Source organism: Leguminivora glycinivorella, chromosome 9 (assembly GCF_023078275.1).
Source record: "Leguminivora glycinivorella isolate SPB_JAAS2020 chromosome 9, LegGlyc_1.1, whole genome shotgun sequence".
In the NCBI taxonomy this organism is placed as follows: Eukaryota; Metazoa; Arthropoda; class Insecta; order Lepidoptera; family Tortricidae; genus Leguminivora; species Leguminivora glycinivorella.
In genome coordinates, this window is record NC_062979.1 from 25,638,112 (window position 1) to 25,657,770 (window position 19,659).

Sequence of the window (19,659 nt, forward strand, 5' to 3'; positions counted from 1 at the left end):
TCGTGATGGCCATGGGACCCAGTTACCGCGACGCGGCCGTGCTGGCAACAGCGGCTGTCGCTCACTGTGTGAGCAGGATTCGACGGCTGGGCCTGGAAGTAGCGCTTCCAAAGTCGGAAGCTGTCTGCTTTTATGGAGCGCGAAGAGCGCCACCTGCTGACGCAGAGATAGTGGTGGGGGGGGTTCCTATTGCTGTCAGGCGTACACTTCTCTACCTCGGTGTCACGCTTGACAGCAAGTGGAACTTCAGAGCACACTTTGAGCGCCTGGCGCCCAGGTTGGTGCGAGCGGCTGCGGCCTTTGGGCGCATACTGCCAAATCTGGGTGGGCCTAAGGCATCATGCCGCCGCCTGTACACGGGAGTCCTGCGCTCAATGGCTCTCTACGGTGCCCCAGCGTGGGCTGACGCACTCAGTGATAAGAACATATCACAGCTACGGCGACCGCAGAGAGTGATGGCGCAGCGACTGATAAGAGGGTATAGGACAATAGGTTCTGAAGCAGCTTGCGCCCTAGCGGGAACCCTACCCTGGGATCTGGAGGCGCAAATCCTGGCTTCCCTATTCGTATGGCGTAAGGAGGCTCTAGCTCGCGATCTCTGGCCAGCGCCCCAGGAGATCAGAGCGCAGCGAGAGGTACTTCACCAGGCAGCAGTAGAGCGGTGGTCAGCCAGGCTTGAGCACCCAAGCGCAGGAGCCCGCACCATCGAAGCGATACGGCCAGTGCTTCAAAAATGGCTAGACCGTGAACATGGCGTGCTCACCTTTCGGCTTGTACAGGTACTTTCGGGCCATGGCTGTTTCGGCTCGTACCTGTACAAAGTCGCTCGGAGAGAGCCGACACCGGAGTGCCACGCGTGCGGGGCTGACGAGGACTCGGCCCGGCACACGCTGGCCGAGTGTCCGGCATGGGGGCGGAGCGGCGGGAGGTGGTGGCCCGGGTGGGGCCAGACCTGTCGCTGCCGGCGGTGGTGCGGGCCATCGTGGCTAGCGAAGAAGGGTGGGAGGCTCTGCTCTCTTTCAGCGAGCACGTCCTCAAAGAGAAGGAGGCGGCGGAGCGCGAACGGGAAACCCAGGCCGAGGCAGACCCGATGCGCCGCCGCCGCACAGGCCGCAGACGTGCCGCTCACGAGCGGAACCTGCCACCCTAACGACAGCCGGCGGGCGAGTGATGCATGAGAGCGCCCTCGCCCAATACGCTGGCTCTCGAGTTGGAGAGCGCGACCCCTGTGTCCGGGAAGCGCTCCCAAGGCGAGGATCGGTCGGCTCATAGCCTGACCAGTGACGTATCCTGATCCAGGATGGCCGCTGCGGGTCGCGGACGCCCTTTACAGCTTCCCGGGACCCCGCACATAAAGCGGTGAGAGGACACCGTGGGGTTTAGTGGGTAGGGGGGCCCTTTTACAGCCTCGAGCCCCACATAACCGACCGGGTCGCACACCACCTCAGACCCGGCGGTATGCGTAAACGCATTCCCCACGTAAAAAAAAAAAAAAAAAAAAAAAAAAAAAAAAAAAAAAAAGGTTAGGTTAGGTTAGGTTCCCCCCCCCTTCAATGGCGCTGAGGGTAATCCGAGGGTACCGCACGGTGGGCGCGGATGCCGCATGCGTGCTAGCCGGGTGCCTGCCCTGGGACCTCGACGCGCGAGCCCACGCAGCACTGTTCCGCTGGCGTGCGGAGGCACGAGCCGGGAACAACCCACCGGCGCCATCGGAGGTGGAAAACCGGCGCGAAGAGCTCCAGGGCGAGGCGAGGCAGATGTGGGTGCACCGGCTGGAACGGCCGAGGGCCGGCTCCCGCACCATAGAGGCGGTTCGCCCAGTCCTCCACGACTGGGTTGAAAGGCGCTCCGGGGTGCTCTCTTTCCGACTGACGCAGGTGCTGACGGGGCATGGCTGCTTCGGCAGCTACCTGCACAAGGTCGCACAAAGAGAGCCGACACCGGAGTGCCACGCGTGCGGAGCTGGCGTAGACTCGGCCCAGCACACACTGGCCGAGTGCCCGGCATGGGAGGAGGAGCGGCAGCAGCTGATGGCCCAGGTGGGGCCAGACCTCTCGCTGCCGGCGGTGGTGCTGGCCATGGTGGCCAGCGAGGAAGGGTGGGAGGCTCTGCTCTCTTTTAGCGAGCACGTCCTTAAGGAGAAGGAGGCGGCGGAGCGCGAACGGGAAACCCAGGCCGAGGCAGACCCGATGCGCCGCCGCCGCACAGGCCGCAGACGTGCCGCTCACGAGCGGAACCTGCCACCCTAACGACAGCTAGCGGGCGAGGGAGGCATGAGAGCGCCCTCGCCCACAAACGCTAGCTCTCGAGCTGGAGAGCGCGACCCTGTGTCCGGGAAGCGCTCCCAAGGCGAGGATCGGTCGGCTTAAAAGCCGACCTGGCGACGGATCCTGATGCAGGATGGCCGCTGCGGGGCCACGGACGCATTGCGCGAGCTTCCCCGGGACCCCGCACACAAAGCGGTGAGAGGACACCGTGGGGTTTAGTGGGTAGGGGGGCCTCTTTACAGCCCCGAGCCCCACATAACCGACCGGGTCGCCCACCACCTCAGACCCGGCGGTATGCGTAAACGCATTCCCCACGTAAAAAAAAAAAAAAAAAAAAAAAAAAGGTTAGGTTCCCCTTCGACGTGTTGCCACCTTGCCGTGGTGAAGGGGCTTGCGTGCTTCCAGGACCCTCAGGGCTATGCCGGACAGGGCCTCCCAAACCGGACAGGCCTGAGGCGAGAGGCCAGACTAAGAGCAGCACACGGGGGGCGGCTCCGCGTGTCCCTCTGAAGTCAGCAGAGGGCACAGTGCGAGCTGCCAGGTGTCCCCCGGGATGGAGTCGGGGCTCTATGAGCCACCGGAGGCGTGCCCAGGCCGCCAGGCGCGGCGTCGTGGCTACGGCCACCGTCGGGCAACCCGCAACCCGCACTGAGCGGACCGGGGGCCTCCCTCACTGAGAGGAAGGCCAAGTGGAGTAAACCACTATAAAAATCCCCAATCCCAAGGTTTGCGGCGTGCCGATGGGATGCGTGGCTGGGGGAGCCCAGTCACAAGCGCCGCACAAGGGGGCATACCCCTTAAAAATAGCAAAAAATGAGTGGCCAAGACATTGTAAGATTACCCCAGGAGGTCCCAATCCTCCGTGTCACCACAGAACGGGCATCCGCACTGGATGCCCGTACTGTGGTGACATGCTGCCCGTCGTATTCTGGGGGGCACACCACTCGAGGACCAATTCCAACGACACTGGCAAGCGATCAACGGACGCCGATGCTAACGATTTGGGCTTGTTGCTAAGATTACGAGGAGGAGGTGATGCGGAGGAGGCTGTGACCGAGCCCTCCCCGAAACCAGCACACGGAGGAGGAGATTCGGTCAGCGAGGAGGCGGCGGGCACCCCGTCCTCACCCGGGCTTGCCCTGCCCTCGCCTAAGCCCGCCCCGGCGGGGTTCCGCCCACTGCGGGACGCGCTTGGGCGCTATATTCGCTACACCGTGCCTGACACACAAACGGGAGCGGAGGATGCGCCTGTGCTCCCAGGATATAGGCAGTTCGTGCGTCCTTCGACTCCGAACCGAACGAGAGTTTTTACCGGGAGGAACGGCGGCATCCGCGGAGTGGAAGCGACGCAGTCGCCTGAGAGAGAAGTGGAGAGAGAAGAGTACTTCTCCCCTCAAGGCTGGACAGACGTGACCTGTTCGGCGAGGGGGAGGCCGACACCGGCGACTCGGAGGGCTCGGTGGAAATGGGTCCCCCAAAGGCGCAAGCGGAGCCCTCGACCACAGAAATGTGCAGGAAGTTTTGGGGCTCGAGGCCCGACAAACGGCCCGCGGATGACCTAGCACTTTCCTCCGGCTCAGAAAGCGACGCGGGAGTCGGGACACTGCTGTCAGGCACTGCCAAAAGAGGCAAGAAAGCAAAAGGGGAGCGTAAAATTGGTCCTCTTAGCAAGACCGATCCGCTGGGCCGAACACCCGTCGTCCTGGTGGAGCGCATCCGGCTCGGCTCCGGTTCGCGCTTACCGCATGAGACGGAAGTAACCGAGGACACTGCATCCCAACTACACACTACAGGGGATTACTTAAAGGCCCGCGAGGCCACCAAGAAGGCGAAACGCGAAGAGCTGCGGCTTCAGGAGGAAGAGGAAGCAGAGAACTTCTGTCGGTCTGTCACAGCCCGCCAAGCAAGACTCTCTGAAACGTCCACCGAGAATCATGAGGGGAACCTCAACGACCGAGTAGATGCCAATCTGAAAGCCATCAAGATGGTGGCCGACAAGTCGAGCCATCTTAAGGGCACCTTTCAAAAGGCCCTAAAAGATTCGGTCAAGGCGTTAAAGGAAGTCTTTGAGGAGCTCAGGACACACTCCGTGTCTGATGAAACGCGACAATTAGAGGCCGCAAATAAGCGCCTCAAAGCGGAGCTAGCAGATGTGCGTTGCGAGCTTCGCAAAATTCGCGAGGACATGGAACGGCTCCAAATGCCGCGTTGGGACTCACCTCCCTCAAAGGCAATAGACAGGGAGGCGCCCCAGCCCGCCGCTGCCCTCGGACGTCCCCATGTGGACGACCTGATCGGGGCAATCACAGTTAAGGTGGGACGTATCCTTGACGACAGACTCGGAGCCTTGGAGCGAGATGGCAGGCTTCTGCCAAACAAAACAGGACAGACCCCACTGGCAGTAGACCGGGGACGACAGGCCGCGCAAACGGTCACACCGGGGAAAGCGGCAGGGGTCACGCCTTCCCGGGGCCCCCAAATTTTACGGTCGAGCCCCAAAAGGGCGAAAAGTCAAAGAAGAAGAGAAAGAAGGCGAAATCACAGCCCACTGCTGTCGCTGGACCGTCGGCCCCAAGCGGTCAGCAGCCGCCACCCCCTGCACCTGGGTCCTCGGACCAGCAATGGACTTCAGTGGTGAGTAGGAGCGCGAGGAGGAGGGCCGCTGCACAGTCGAAGACGCAGCCCCAGGCAAACACAAAAAGGAAGGCAGCGAACGAGAAGGCTCAGGCAAAGGCAAAGACACGTAGTAGAGGTCTTCGCCCGCCGCGATCGGCAGCTGTGGTGCTGACGCTGCAACCGGAAGCGGAGGCAAACGGCGCAACGTATGCCAAGGTGCTGGCCGTAGCAAAGGAGAAGGTCAAGCTATCTGATCTGGGCATTTCCGATTTGCGTTTTCGGCGGGCAGCCACTGGCGCACGGATCCTGCAGCTGCCGGGTGTGAACAGCGGTGAGAAGGCCGATAAGCTGGCAAGGGAGCTGGCGGAAAAACTGGGAGAGGAAGTCCGAGTGTCCAGGCCGACAAAGTGTGCGGAGTTGCGACTATCCAACCTGGATGACTCTGTGACGTCGGAGGAGGTAGTCGCCGCCGTTGCTCGAGCCGGGGAATGTACTCAGGATCAGGTCAAGGCAGGGGAAATCCGCCGGGATCACACTGGTCTTGGTACAGTCTGGGTACGCTGCCCGGTCACGGCGGCAAAGAAGGTGTCCGACGGTGGTCGTTTCCTGGTTGGATGGTCTTCGGCACAGGTGAAGCTGCTGGAGCCCAGAATATTACGCTGCTACCGCTGCCTGGAGGTTGGGCATGTCAGGGCGCAATGCCAAGCGCAAATAGATCGCGGCAGTCTGTGCTACCGATGTGGAAAGCCGGACCACAAGGCGGCACAATGCTCGGCCGAGCCCCACTGTGCAGTGTGCGAGGCATCGGGTAAGTCGGCAAGCCATGCCCTGGGCTCCAAGGCGTGCACTGCCCGAGGACAGAGGAAGGATAGGAAGACTCGCGATGGCCCCCCGGCCCCCTCGCAGTCCTCCCAGCCGGCCGCAACAACACCCGCGGCCAGCAATGCGTTGGGGAAGCAATGGCCGCTGAATAAATAATGGCCATCAGCTTCCTGCAGGGGAACATCAACCATTCCGCCAGAGCACAGGACCTTGTGTACCAGAGCCTGGCGGAATGGCAGATTAGTGTGGGGGTTATTGCCGAGCCCTACTCTGTCCCACCTAGGGACAACTGGGCTGGCGACTTAGACGGCCTAGTGGCTATTGTCACCAATTCGCCCGCCGGTCCCACGCCGCCCCAAAGAATAGAAAGGGGCCGTGGATACGTTGCGGCCTGGGTTGGTGACATTATGCTGGTGGGAGCGTACTTCTCGCCGAACGAGAGGTACGCTCCCACCGAACGAGAGGATGGGGAGTGCCATGGTCGAGGTGTGCGATGCTGCGATGCCGCGAGTGGGCCCGATACCTCCTAAACGTGCTGTGTACTGGTGGTCCGCTGAACTTGCGCAACTGCGCGAGTCGTGTGTTGCTGCGAGACGCCAGTACACTCATTACCGAAGGCGGCGTATCCGAGACGCGCCAGAGGAGGAGCGGCTGTATGCAGCGTACACGACGGCCGTCAAAGTACTGCAGGGGGCAATCGGCAGAGCGAAGGATCTGGCAGAGAAGGAGATGTTGGAGACTCTCAACAACGATCCGTGGGGTAGGCCGTACAAGATGGTGAGGCGCAAGCTTCGCCCTTGGGCGCCACCGCTCACGCAGAGTCTCCAACCACAGCTCCTGGAGCAGATCGTTGATGCCCTGTTCCCAACAACAACAGACGAGCACACACCTCCACCCATGATACCCCCCAGAGGGAGGGTGGCAGACGAGGGAGACGCGCCGGAAGTAACGGAGGCTGAACTGGGGGCGGCGGTTTTACGACTCCGAGCGAAAAGCCACACTGCCCCTGGCCCTGACGGAGTCCCCGGCCGGGCCTGGGTCCTGGCTCTGGGCCCACTTGAGCCGCGTCTGAGGGCGCTATTCAGCAGCTGCCTGGCGCAGGGGCGGTTCCCTCGTTCCTGGAAATCAGGAAAGCTGGTCCTCTTGCGCAAAGAGGGGCGGCCGGCTGACTCGCCCTCAGCCTACAGGCCGATAGTGCTCCTGGACGAGGCCAGCAAATTGTTCGAGCGCGTGGTGGCGGCTCGTCTGAACCGGCACCTCGAGGAGGTGGGACCAGACCTCAGTGCCTACCAATTCGGCTTCCGCCAGGGCAGGTCCACCATCGACGCAATCGCGAGGGTGAGGGCTCTGGCGGATGATGCAGTGTCCCGGGGCGAGGTGGTTGTGGCGGTGTCTCTCGACATCGCCAACGCTTTCAACTCCCTACCCTGGGTGTGCATCAAGGCGGCACTGAGGCGTCACGTTGTGCCTGGGTACCTGAGGAAGACGGTGGAGGACTATCTCACTGATAGAACCATCAGGTACCCCACCAGCGGCGCATGGAGGGAAAGGGAGCTGTCGTGCGGTGTTCCACAGGGGTCCGTCCTAGGGCCGCTCCTGTGGAACATCGGGTACGACTATGTGCTTCGGGGTGCATATCCACCAGGAGTCGGCGTAACTTGTTATGCCGACGACACGCTGGTGACGGCTCGTGGGAGCACCTTCAGGGAGGCGTTGGTTCGAGCCACTGCGGGAGTGGCGTCTGTAGTGGCTCGCATTAGAAAGCTGGGGCTGGAGGTGGCTCTGAACAAATCCGAGGCCCTGTGTTTTCACGGGCCCCGGAAAGCCCCTCCGGCAGATTCCTGCTTGGTGGTGGGTGGGACGTCCATCGGCATCAAGTCGACAATGCGGTACCTAGGCATAGTCCTTGATAGCCGGTGGACCTTCAGGGAGCATTTCAAACGACTTGCTCCCAAACTAATCGCGTCGGCGTCGGCTCTAAGTCGGCTCATTCCCAACGTCGGCGGACCAAACGCGGGCTGCCGGAGGTTGTACGCAGGAGTGGTGCGGTCGATGGCCCTGTACGGGGCACCCATTTGGGCCTATTCCCTGGACGCCCAAAACCAGGCCCAATTGCGGAGGCCGCAGCGGGTCATGGCGGCCAGGATGGCGAGGGCATACCGCACTGTCTCCTACGAGGCAGCGTGCGTGCTGGCGGGGACCCCACCCTGGGACCTCGACGCAGCGGTGCTGGCCGACATATACTGGCGTGTCACCGAAGCGCGGGCCAGGGGGTGTATCCACTCTTGGAGGAGGTTAGACGGTGGAGGCTCGACTCCCGTCAAGTGCTCCTCCGAAAGTGGAAAGAGCGGTTGGAGGCGCCGACTGCTGGCCACTGGACCATCGGAGCCATCCGGCCCGTTCTGGAGGAATGGGTCGGAAGAAAGGAGGGGTTCCTCTCCTTCCACCTTACCCAGATCCTCTCGGGGCATGGTTGCTTCGGGAGATACCTGTGTAGGGTGGCGGGACGAGAACCGACGGCGGAGTGCCACGAGTGCGGTGACGCTGAAGACACAGCGCTACACACGCTGGCAATCTGTCCAGCGTGGGCGGAGCAGAGAGCCGCACTCGCGGCTGTAGTGGGGAACGACCTCACTTTGCCCGCTGTGGTGAAATCCATGGTGGGCGGAGAGAGGCCGTGGAAGGCGATGGCCTCCTTCTGCGAGGACGTGATGGCGCAGAAGGAGGCGGCAGAGCGCAGCAGGGAGGAGGATCCGGCCTCCCAGCCAATACGGCGCAAACGTGTGGGGCGACGGCGGTTGGCATACGACCGCCGCCTACCACCTTAAAGGTGCCTGTGGGCGGCAGACTCGGGGGCGTCTGTCGCCTACATAAAAGCTCCTGCGTGGCTGGGCGCGTCACAAGACCGACGCGCCCATTGAGATGAACGGGGAGGTCTCCCCAGAGACGCGTCCGGAGTCCGGACAGCCGCTGGCGGGGTTGTGGAAGAGTTCGTAGCGTTCCCGTGACCTCGCCCTATAGCGTTGAGGCGGCAACAGAGGGGTTTTAGTGGGTAAACCGGGTCTCATTAGCCCGGGAGTCCCACATAACCATCGGGGCCCGTCCCCGCGCCCCGGTGGTATGCGTAAAGCATTTCCCCTCTTAAAAAAAAAAAAAAAAAAAAAAAAAAAAAAAAAAAAAAAAAGGTTAGGTTAGGTTAGGTTAGGTTAGGTTCCCCTTCCCCTTCGACGTGTTGCCACCTTGCCGTGGTGAAGGGGCTTGCGTGCCTCCAGGACCCTCAGGGCTATGCCGGACAGGGCCTCCCAAACCGGACAGGCCTGAGGCGAGAGGCCAGACTAAGAGCAGCACACGGGGGGCGGCTCCGCGTGTCCCTCTGAAGTAAGCAGAGGGCACAGTGCGAGCTGCCAGGTGTCCCCCCGGGATGGAGTCGGGGCTCTAGGAGCCACCGGAGGCGTGTCCAGGCCGCCTGGCGCGGCGTCGTGGCTACGGCCACCGTCGGGCAACCCGCAACCCGCACTGAGCGGACCGGGGCCTCCCTCACTGAGAGGAAGGCCAAGTGGAGTAAACCACTATAAAAATCCCCAATCCCAAGGTTTGCGGCGTGCCGATGGGATGAGTGGCTGGGGGGAGCCCAGTCACAAGCGCCGCACAAGGGGGGCATACCCCTTTAAAAAATAGCAAAACATGAGTGGTCAACGTAGAGTAAAACTACCCCAGGAGGTCCCAATCCTCTGTGTCACCACAGAACGGGAATCCCGTACTGTGGTGACATGCCGCCCGCCGTATTCTGGGGGGCACACCACTCGAGGACCATCACACCAAACGACTCTGGCAAGCGACCAACGGACACCGATGCTCACGAACTGGAACTGTTGTTAAGGTTACGAGGAGGAGGAGATGCTGAGGAGGCAGTGATAGAGCCCTCCCCGAAAACTGCTCATGGAGGAGATGCAGTCAGCGAGGAGGAGGCGGGCACCCCGTCCTCACCTGGGCTTGCCCTGCCCTCGCCTAGGCCCGTCCCGGCAGGGTACCGCCCACTACGGGACGCACTCGGGCGTTACATACGCTACCCCGCGTCCGAGACGGTAACGGGGATGGAGGATGCGCCTGTGCCTACAGGTTTCAGGCAGTTCGTGCGTCCTTCCACCCCGAGAACGAGAGTTTTCAGCGGGAGGATGTCCGGCCCACGCGGAGTCTCCACGCCGTCACCCGAGAGGGAGGAGTTTTACTCCCCCTCAAGGCTGGACGGACGAGACCTGTTTGGAGGGGTCTCCCCCGCTGACACCGGCGACTCGGAAGGCTCGGTGGACATGGGTCCCCCGAGGGCACTGGAGGAGCCCTCGACCACAGACATGGGCCTGAAGTTCTGGGGCACGAGACCCGACAAGCGGCCCGCGGATGACATAGCGCTGTCTTCCGGGTCAGAGAGCGACGCGGGAGCCGTGGCACCGCTGACCAGCACTGCCAAAAGCGGCAAGAAAGCTAAAGCGGGGAGGCGCCAAAGTGGCCCTAAAAACAGGACGGACCCGCTGGGCCAGGCACCCATCGTCCTGGTCGAGCGCTTGCCGCTCAGCTCCATCTCGCACTTACCGCAGCAGGAGACGGAAGTGACCGAGACCAGCCCCAACTCCTTCAACACGGGTGCCGAGTCGGACTCGGCGCGGAGCGGGGGCTCGACGCACGACGCGGGACTTGCCCAGGCGAAGCGGGAGCTTCACCGCCTGAGGCGAGAGGAGCTCCAGCGCAAGGCCGAGCAGGAGCTGGCAAGCCTCACGCGGTCGCTGGCGCCTGGAAAGTCCCCTAAGAGTGGCGGGACGATCTCGGGCCCACCAGACACAGACGGGGCGGACAACAGTGCGGCGTCGCTCCACCAAAGGGTGAAAAACAGCCTCAAGACGGTGGAGTTGGTGGCCACTGGGTCCGCCAACCTAAAGGGGACATTTGTACGGGCCCTCAAGGTGGCTGTCGCGTCAATCGGGGAAGCGGTCGAAGACCTGAAGGAGCTTACTTCCTCCGAAGAGACGCGACGGCTACAGAGGCAGAATGCCAACTTGAGGGTGGAGGTTAAGGACCTGCGCTCCGAAGTGGAGGAGCTGAAAGCGGAGCTCCGGGCCCACTTCAAGAAGCAGGCCCCGCCCTCCTCGTCCCTCCCCAAAGAGGCACCACAGCCCGTCACTGTCCCCCCACGACGTTCCGATGTGGACGAGCTGGTCGGAGCAGTCGCGGCCAGGGTAGGGCGGATGCTCGACGAGAGGCTCGGAGCTCTCGAACGCGACGGCAGGCTTTTGCCAGGTAAAACTGGGCAGCCCCCACTGGCTGCAGACAGGGGACGACAGGCCGCGCAAACGGCCACAGGGGGGAAAACGGGAGGGTCAGCGCCTACCCGGGGTCCCCCAAACTACACCGTCGAACCCCAAAAGGGCGAAAAAAGGGCGACAAAAAGAAAGCCAAGGGTAAAGGCAAGGGTAAGAAGAGCGCGCCGAAACCGTCAGCGAAGGCCACCGCCACCGAGAGTCCTCTTCCACCCGCTGCCGAACCCCCGGCCAGCGGCCGCCACATCCACTGACGAGGGCTGGAAGGTGGCGGTCGGCGGCAGAAAAAAGAGGAGGAAAGCAGCAGCAGCGACCAGGGCAAGGGCGCCCCAGCCGGTACCGCAGCGGGCGAAACCCAAAGCCCGGAGACTTCGCCCTCCTCGCTCGGCAGCTGTGGTGCTAACCCTACAGCCGGAGGCCATTGAAAGCGGTGTCAACTACGCCCAGGTGCTCTCCAGGGCAAAGGAGACAGTTAACCTGGAGCAGTTCGGCATCACCGCCTTGAGATTTAAGCGGGCAGCCGCTGGTGGCAGGGTACTGGAAATTCCAGGTGCTGCCAGCGGCGAGAAGGCTGACCTGCTGGCCGAAGCGCTAACCGAAAAGCTGGGGAGCGACGTCGTCAGAGTCTCCAGGCCGGTGAAGTGCGCGGAGCTGCGAGTCACCGAACTCGACGACTCAGTGTCCCCTGGCGAGGTGGTCGCTTCGGTCGCTAAGGTCGGTGGCTGTGCGGAGGGCCAGATCAAGGCTGGAGAGATTAGGCAGGATGCCTCTGGCCTCGGCACGATCTGGCTTCGCTGCCCAGTCGTCGTAGCCAAGAAGGTGGTGGAGGCCGATCGAGGGCGACTCCAGGTAGGGTGGGTCCGGGCAGCGGTAAAACTGCTGGATCAGCGTCCCATACGGTGCTTTAAATGCCTCGAAACGGGGCACGTGCGGGCAAACTGCACCAACGACGCTGACCTCAGCGACGCCTGCTACCGCTGCGGCAAGCCCGGCCACAGAGCGGCTGCCTGCTCGGAGGAGCCACGCTGCGCCAAGTGCGCAAAGGAGGGGAAAAAGGCCGACCATATGCTTGGTTCCAAGGCGTGCCTAACCTCTGCCCCGAAAAAGGCGAAATCGAGAGCTGGAGCCACCCGACGGGCCCCATCCCAGCCCAGGAAGTCTCCAGACATCGTTATGGAGACGCAGGAGGTGGACCCAACCAACGTCGAATAGGATGGCGATTCGGGTCCTCCAGACGAACCTCAACCACTGCGCCAGGGCTCAGGATCTCTTGTTCCAATCCCTGGCGCAGTGGATGATCGGCGTTGCCGTGGTGGCCGAGCCATACTCTGTCCCCCCCCCGGGACGACTTCATGGGCGACATGGACGGATCGGTGGCACTGGTGACGAGAGCGGCAGCTGGTGTTCCTCCGCCTACCGCCGTAAAAAAAGGGAAGGGGTACGTGGCGGCGCTATGCGGAGAAATATGGTTCGTTGCAACCTATTTCTCCCCAAACCGCTGCCTGGCCGACTTCGAACAGTTCCTGGGCGAAGTAGGGAGTTAATCGGGCGGCTTCTTCCGCGTCCCGTGATCGTCGCCGGAGACTTTAATGCGAAGTCCACAGCCTGGGGTTCTCCGGCGACAGACGCGAAGGGCGCCACCCTCGAGGAGTGGGCTGTTGCGGCGGGGCTGGCCTTGCTGAACGAGGGAACGGCACACACGTGCGTGCGGCAACAGGGTGGTTCCATCGTGGACATCACGTTCGCGAGCGCCGCCCTGGCGCGCCGTGTCCAGGGATGGGAGGTCATGGTGGGGGTGGAGACGCTGTCTGACCACCGGTACATACGGTTCGACGTCACCACCCTCTCGGCGACCTCTCACAACCTGCCGGATGGACCCGGTCGGGGTGGCCCAAGATGGGCACTCACCAAACTCGACCGGGAACTGCTCAGGGAGGCGGCGATAGTAGAGGCCTGGCTGCCCGTACAGGAGGGAGCGGTGGTGGTAGAGGCGGAAGCGTCCTGGTTCCGAGGGGCCATGACGCGCGTGTGTGACGCGTCAATGCCCCGGGCCAAGCGTCTGCCGCCGAAACCGAGCGTGTACTGGTGGTCCGCCGAGCTCGCGCAACTGCGCGAGGGCTGTGTAGCCGCGCGGCGCCAGTACATGCGCCAGAGGCGGAGAAGGAGGCCCAGCGAGGACGAGATCCGCCGCTCCTACGAGGCGTACAAAAACTCCCGGGCAGAGTTTTCTATGGCCATAGGGAAGGCAATTGAGGCGAGTCGTGCCGAATTTCTGGAGACCCTCAATGCCGACCCGTGGGGCAGGCCATACAAACTTGTCCGGAACAAGTTACGCGCGTGGGCGCCGCCGCTGACCCAATCGCTCGAGTCGGACCTCCTGGACCGAGTGGTCGCAACGCTCTTCCCCGAGAGGGGCCCGCACACACCACCTGCCATGGCGCCCCTGAGGGCGGAAACTAGCGAGGAGGCTGCAGTCCCACCCGTCACTCCCGGTGAGCTCTGCGCAGCTGTCCATCGGCTCAGGGCCAAGAACACGGCCCCGGGCCCGACGGCATTCCGGGTCGTGCTTGGGTCCTGGCCATGGACGCCCTGGGGCCAAAGCTCCTGCGGCTGCTGACGGCATGCCTGGAGCAGGGCTGCTTCCCAACGAATGGAGAACCGGGAAACTGGTTCTCCTTCGCAAAGGCGGGCGGCCGGCGGACTCTCCAGCCGGATACCGGCCCATTGTCCTGCTCGATGAGGTGGGCAAGCTCTTTGAGCGGATAATCGCAGCTCGCCTCATCGGGCACATGGAACGCGCAGGGCCGAACCTGGCTGACCAGCAGTTCGGCTTTAGGGGGGGGCGGTCGACGGTGGACGCGATACTCCGGGTGAAGGCGATAGCGGAGGAGGCCGTTTCCCAGGGCGAGGTTGTCTTGGCGGTGTCGCTAGACATCTCCAACGCCTTCAACACCTTGCCCTGGGAAGTCATCAACGAGGCTCTGCGCTTTCACGGAGTGCCGCTCCATCTGTCGCGCATCGCAGCCGCCTACCTGGAGGGACGGGCGATCGTCTGGCCAGGGCGACGGGACTGGGGTCGGAGGCGCATGTCGTGCGGAGTTCCACAGGGGTCGGTGCTGGGACCACTCCTGTGGAACATTGGCTACGACTGGGTCCTACGGGGGAAAACTTGCGTGGAGTCGGGGTCACCTGTTACGCCGATGACACGCTCGTGACGGCCAGAGGACCCAGTTACCGCGACGCAGCCGTTCTGGCGACGGCAGGAGTCGCCCACTGTGTGGCCCGCATTCGCCGGTTAGGGCTGGAGGTGGCCCTTGCGAAGTGCGAGGCCATCTGCTTCTACGGCCCGCGGAAAGCGCCTCCAGCTGGCGCCCAAATTATAGTGGGAGGAGTCCCAATTGCTGTCAAGCCGACACTGCTGTACCTCGGTGTCGTACTTGACAGCAAATGGAATTTTAAGGCGCACTTCGAGCGCCTCGCGCCGAAATTACTGCGTGCAGCGGCGGCCTTTGGGCGTATACTGCCCAACCTGGGGGGCCCAACGCAATGTGCCGCCGCCTCTACACGGGCGTGGTGCGCTCGATGGCGCTCTACGGTGCCCCAGTATGGGCGGATGCCCTCAGCAGCCACAACATCGCTCAACTGCGGAGACCGCAAAGAGCAATGGCGCTGAGGGTAATCCGAGGGTACCGCACGGTGGGCGCGGATGCCGCATGCGTGCTAGCCGGGTGCCTGCCCTGGGACCTCGACGCGCGAGCCCACGCAGCACTGTTCCGCTGGCGTGCGGAGGCACGAGCCGGGAACAACCCACCGGCGCCATCGGAGGTGGAAAACCGGCGCGAAGAGCTCCAGGGCGAGGCGAGGCAGATGTGGGTGCACCGGCTGGAACGGCCGAGGGCCGGCTCCCGCACCATAGAGGCGGTTCGCCCAGTCCTCCACGACTGGGTTGAAAGGCGCTCCGGGGTGCTCTCTTTCCGACTGACGCAGGTGCTGACGGGGCATGGCTGCTTCGGCAGCTACCTGCACAAGGTCGCACAAAGAGAGCCGACACCGGAGTGCCACGCGTGCGGAGCTGGCGTAGACTCGGCCCAGCACACACTGGCCGAGTGCCCGGCATGGGAGGAGGAGCGGCAGCAGCTGATGGCCCAGGTGGGGCCAGACCTCTCGCTGCCGGCGGTGGTGCTGGCCATGGTGGCCAGCGAGGAAGGGTGGGAGGCTCTGCTCTCTTTTAGCGAGCACGTCCTTAAGGAGAAGGAGGCGGCGGAGCGCGAACGGGAAACCCAGGCCGAGGCAGACCCGATGCGCCGCCGCCGCACAGGCCGCAGACGTGCCGCTCACGAGCGGAACCTGCCACCCTAACGACAGCTAGCGGGCGAGGGAGGCATGAGAGCGCCCTCGCCCACAAACGCTAGCTCGAGCCGGAGAGCGCGACCCTGTGTCCGGGAAGCGCTCCCAAGGCGAGGATCGGCCGGCTTAAAAAGCCGACCTGGCGACGGATCCTGATGCAGGATGGCCGCTGCGGGGCCGCGGACGCATTGCGCGAGCTTCCCCGGGACCCCGCACACAAAGCGGTGAGAGGACACCGTGGGGTTTAGTGGGTAGGGGGCCTCTTTACAGCCTCGAGCCCCACATAACCGACCGGGTCGCCCACCACCTCAGACCCGGCGGTATGCGTAAACGCATTCCCCACGTAAAAAAAAAAAAAAAAAAAAAAAAAAAAAAAAAAAAAAAAAAGGTTAGGTTCCCCTTCGACGTGTTGCCACCTTGCCGTGGTGAAGGGGCTTGCGTGCCTCCAGGACCCACAGGGCTATGCCGGACAGGGCCTCCCAAACCGGACAGGCCTGAGGCGAGAGGCCAGACTAAGAGCAGCACACGGGGGGCGGCTCCGCGTGTCCCTCTGAAGTCAGCAGAGGGCACAGTGCGAGCTGCCAGGTGTCCCCCCGGGATGGAGTCGGGGCTCTATGAGCCACCGGAGGCGTGCCCAGGCCGCCAGGCGCGGCGTCGTGGCTACGGCCACCGTCGGGCAACCCGCAACCCGCACTGAGCGGACCGGGGCCTCCCTCACTGAGAGGAAGGCCAAGTGGAGTAAACCACTATAAAAATCCCCAATCCCAAGGTTTGCGGCGTGCCGATGGGATGAGTGGCTGGGGGGAGCCCAGTCACAAGCGCCGCACAAGGGGGGCATACCCCTTTAAAAAATAGCAAAACATGAGTGGTCAACGTAGAGTAAAACTACCCCAGGAGGTCCCAATCCTCTGTGTCACCACAGAACGGGAATCCCGTACTGTGGTGACATGCCGCCCGCCGTATTCTGGGGGGCACACCACTCGAGGACCATCACACCAAACGACTCTGGCAAGCGACCAACGGACACCGATGCTCACGAACTGGAACTGTTGTTAAGGTTACGAGGAGGAGGAGATGCTGAGGAGGCAGTGATAGAGCCCTCCCCGAAAACTGCTCATGGAGGAGATGCAGTCAGCGAGGAGGAGGCGGGCACCCCGTCCTCACCCGGGCTTGCCCTGCCCTCGCCTAGGCCCGTCCCGGCAGGGTACCGCCCACTACGGGACGCACTCGGGCGTTATATACGTTACCCCACGTCCGAGACGGTAACGGGGGGAGGATGCGCCTGTGCCTACAGGTTTCAGGCAGTTCGTGCGTCCTTCCACCCCGAGAACGAGAGTCTTCAGCGGGAGGATGTCCGGCCCACGCGGAGTCTCCACGCCGTCACCCGAGAGGGAGGAGTTTTACTCCCCTCAAGGCTGGACAGACGAGACCTGTTTGGAGGGGTCTCCCCGCCGACACCGGCGACTCGGAAGGATCGGTGGACATGGGTCCCCCGAGGGCACTGGAGGAGCCCTCGACCACAGACATGGGCCTGAAGTTCTGGGCCACGAGACCCGACAAGCGGCCCGCGGATGATATAGCGCTGTCTTCCGGGTCAGAGAGCGACGCAGGAGCCGTGGCACCGCTGACCGGCACTGCCAAAAGCGGCAAGAAAGCTAAAGCGGGGAGGCGCCAAAGCGGCCCTAAAGACAGGACGGACCCGCTGGGCCAGGCACCCATCGTCCTGGTCGAGCGCTTGCCGCTTAGCTCCATCTCGCACTTACCGCAGCAGGAGACGGAAGTGACCGAGACCAGCCCCAACTCCTTCAACGCGGGTGCCGAGTCGGACTCAGCGCGGAGCGGGGCTCGACGCACGACGCGGGACTTGCCCAGGCGAAGCGGAGCTTCACCGCCTCAGGCGAGAGGAGCTCCAGCGCAAGGCCGAGCAGGAGCTGGCAAGCCTCACGCGGTCGCTGGCGCCTGAAAAGTCCCCTAAGAGTGGCGGGACGATCTCGGGCCCACCGGACACAGACGGGGCGGACAACAGTGCGGCGTCGCTCCACCAAAGGGTGAAAAACAGCCTCAAGACGGTGGAGTTGGTGGCCACTGGGTCCGCCAACCTAAAGGGGACATTTGTACGGGCCCTCAAGGTGGCTGTCGCGTCAATCGGGGAAGCGGTCGAAGACCTGAAGGAGCTTACTTCCTCCGAAGAGACGCGACGGCTGCAAAGGCAGAATGCCAAACTGAGGGCGGAGGTTGGGGACCTGCGCTCCGAAGTGGAGGAGCTGAAGGCGGAGCTCCGGGCACACTTCAAGAAGCAGGCCCCACCCCTTCCCAACCGAAAGAGGCACCACAGCCCGTCACTGTCCCCCCAGGACGTTCCGATGTGGACGAGCTGGTCGGAGCAGTCGCGGCCAGGGTAGGGCGGATGCTCGACGAGAGGCTCGGAGCTCTCGAACGCGACGGCAGGCTTTTGCCAGGTAAAACTGGGCAGCCCCCACTGGCTGCAGACAGGGGACGACAGGCCGCGCAAACGGCCACAGGGGGAAAACGGGAGGGTCAGCGCCTACCCGGGGTCCCCCAAACTACACCGTCGAACCCCAAAAGGGCGAAAAAAAGGGCGACAAAAAGAAAGCCAAGGGTAAAGGCAAGGGTAAGAAGAGCGCGCCGAAACCGTCAGCGAAGGCCACCGCCACCGAGAGTCCTCTTCCACCCGCTGCCGAACTCCCCGGCCAGCGGCCGCCACATCCACTGACGAGGGCTGGAAGGTGGCGATCGGCAGCAGAAAAAAGAGGAGGAAAGCAGCGGCAGCGACCAGGGCAAGGGCGCCCCAGCCGGTACCGCAGCGGGCGAAACCCAAAGCCCGGAGACTTCGCCCTCGCTCGGCAGCTGTGGTGCTAACCCTACAGCCGGAGGCCATTGAAAGCGGTGTCAACTACGCCCAGGTGCTCTCCAGGGCAAAGGAGACAGTTAACCTGGAGCAGTTCGGCATCACCGCCTTGAGATTTAAGCGGCAGCCGCTGGCGGCAGGGTACTGGAAATTCCAGGTGCTGCCAGCGGCGAGAAGGCTGACCTGCTGGCCGAAGCGCTAACCGAAAAGCTGGGGAGCGACGTCGTCAGAGTCTCCAGGCCGGTGAAGTGCGCGGAGCTGCGAGTCACCGAACTCGACGACTCAGTGTCCCCTGGCGAGGTGGTCGCTTCGGTCGCTAAGGTCGGCGGCTGTTCAGAGGGCCAGATCAAGGCTGGAGAGGTAAGGCAGGATGCCTCCGGCCTCGGCACGATCTGGCTTCGCTGCCCAGTCGTCGTAGCCAAGAAGGTGGTGGAGGCCGATCGAGGGCGACTCCAGGTAGGGTGGGTCCGGGCAGCGGTAAAACTGCTGGATCAGCGTCCCATACGGTGCTTTAAATGCCTCGAAACGGGGCACGTGCGGGCAAACTGCACCAACGACGCTGATCTCAGCGACGCCTGCTACCGCTGCGGCAAGCCCGGCCACAAAGCGGCTGCCTGCTCGGAGGAGCCACGCTGCGCCAAGTGCGCAAAGGAGGGGAAAAAGGCCGACCATATGCTTGGTTCCAAGGCGTGCCTAACCTCTGCCCCGAAAAAGGCGAAATCGAGAGCTGGAGCCACCCGACGGGCCCCATCCCAGCCCAGGAAGTCCCCAGACATCGTTATGGAGACGCAGGAGGTGGACCCAACCAACGTCGAATAGGATGGCGATTCGGGTCCTCCAGACGAACCTCAACCACTGCACCAGGGCTCAGGATCTCTTGTTCCAATCCCTGGCGCAGTGGATGATCGGCGTTGCCGTGGTGGCCGAGCCATACTCTGTCCCCCCGGGACGACTTCATGGGCGACATGGACGGATCGGTGGCACTGGTGACGAGAGCGGCAGCTGGTGTTCCTCCGCCTACCGCCGTAAAAAAGGGAAGGGGTACGTGGCGGCGCTATGCGGAGAAATATGGTTCGTTGCAACCTATTTCTCCCCAAACCGCTGCCTGGCCGACTTCGAACAGTTCCTGGGCGAAGTAGGGGAGTTAATCGGGCGGCTTCTTCCGCGTCCCGTGATCGTCGCCGGAGACTTTAATGCGAAGTCCACAGCCTGGGGTTCTCCGGCGACAGACGCGAAGGGCGCCACCCTCGAGGAGTGGGCTGTTGCGGCGGGGCTGGCCTTGCTGAACGAGGGAACGGCACACACGTGCGTGCGGCAACAGGGTGGTTCCATCGTGGACATCACGTTCGCGAGCGCCGCCCTGGCGCGCCGTGTCCAGGGATGGGAGGTCATGGTGGGGGTGGAGACGCTGTCTGACCACCGGTAC

General features: G+C 63.2%; 1 protein-coding gene across 1 annotated transcript; it reads left to right on the forward strand.

Annotated features, from left to right (window-relative positions):
• Window positions 1-3,178: 3,178 nt before the first annotated feature.
• Window positions 3,179-5,861, forward strand: LOC125229370. The gene is made up of 3 exons (XM_048134191.1): window positions 3,179-3,537; window positions 3,666-4,722; window positions 4,770-5,861. The coding sequence occupies exons 1-3, from the start codon at window positions 3,179-3,181 to the stop codon at window positions 5,859-5,861; spliced, it is 2,508 nt and encodes an 835-aa protein (XP_047990148.1).
• Window positions 5,862-19,659: the final 13,798 nt, after the last annotated feature.

What these genes read in the sequence shown, in the direction of transcription:
- LOC125229370 (XM_048134191.1), top strand. Translation starts at nt 3,179, where the DNA reads ATGCTGCCCGTCGTATTCTGGGGGGCACACCACTCGAGGACCAATTCC. An exon ending in GTGCTCCCAGGATATAGGCA is followed by an intron (nt 3,538 to 3,665) that starts GTTCGTGCGTCC and finishes TCTCCCCTCAAG; the next exon opens with GCTGGACAGACGTGACCTGT. An exon ending in CACCGGGGAAAGCGGCAGGG is followed by an intron (nt 4,723 to 4,769) that starts GTCACGCCTTCC and finishes GAGCCCCAAAAG; the next exon opens with GGCGAAAAGTCAAAGAAGAA.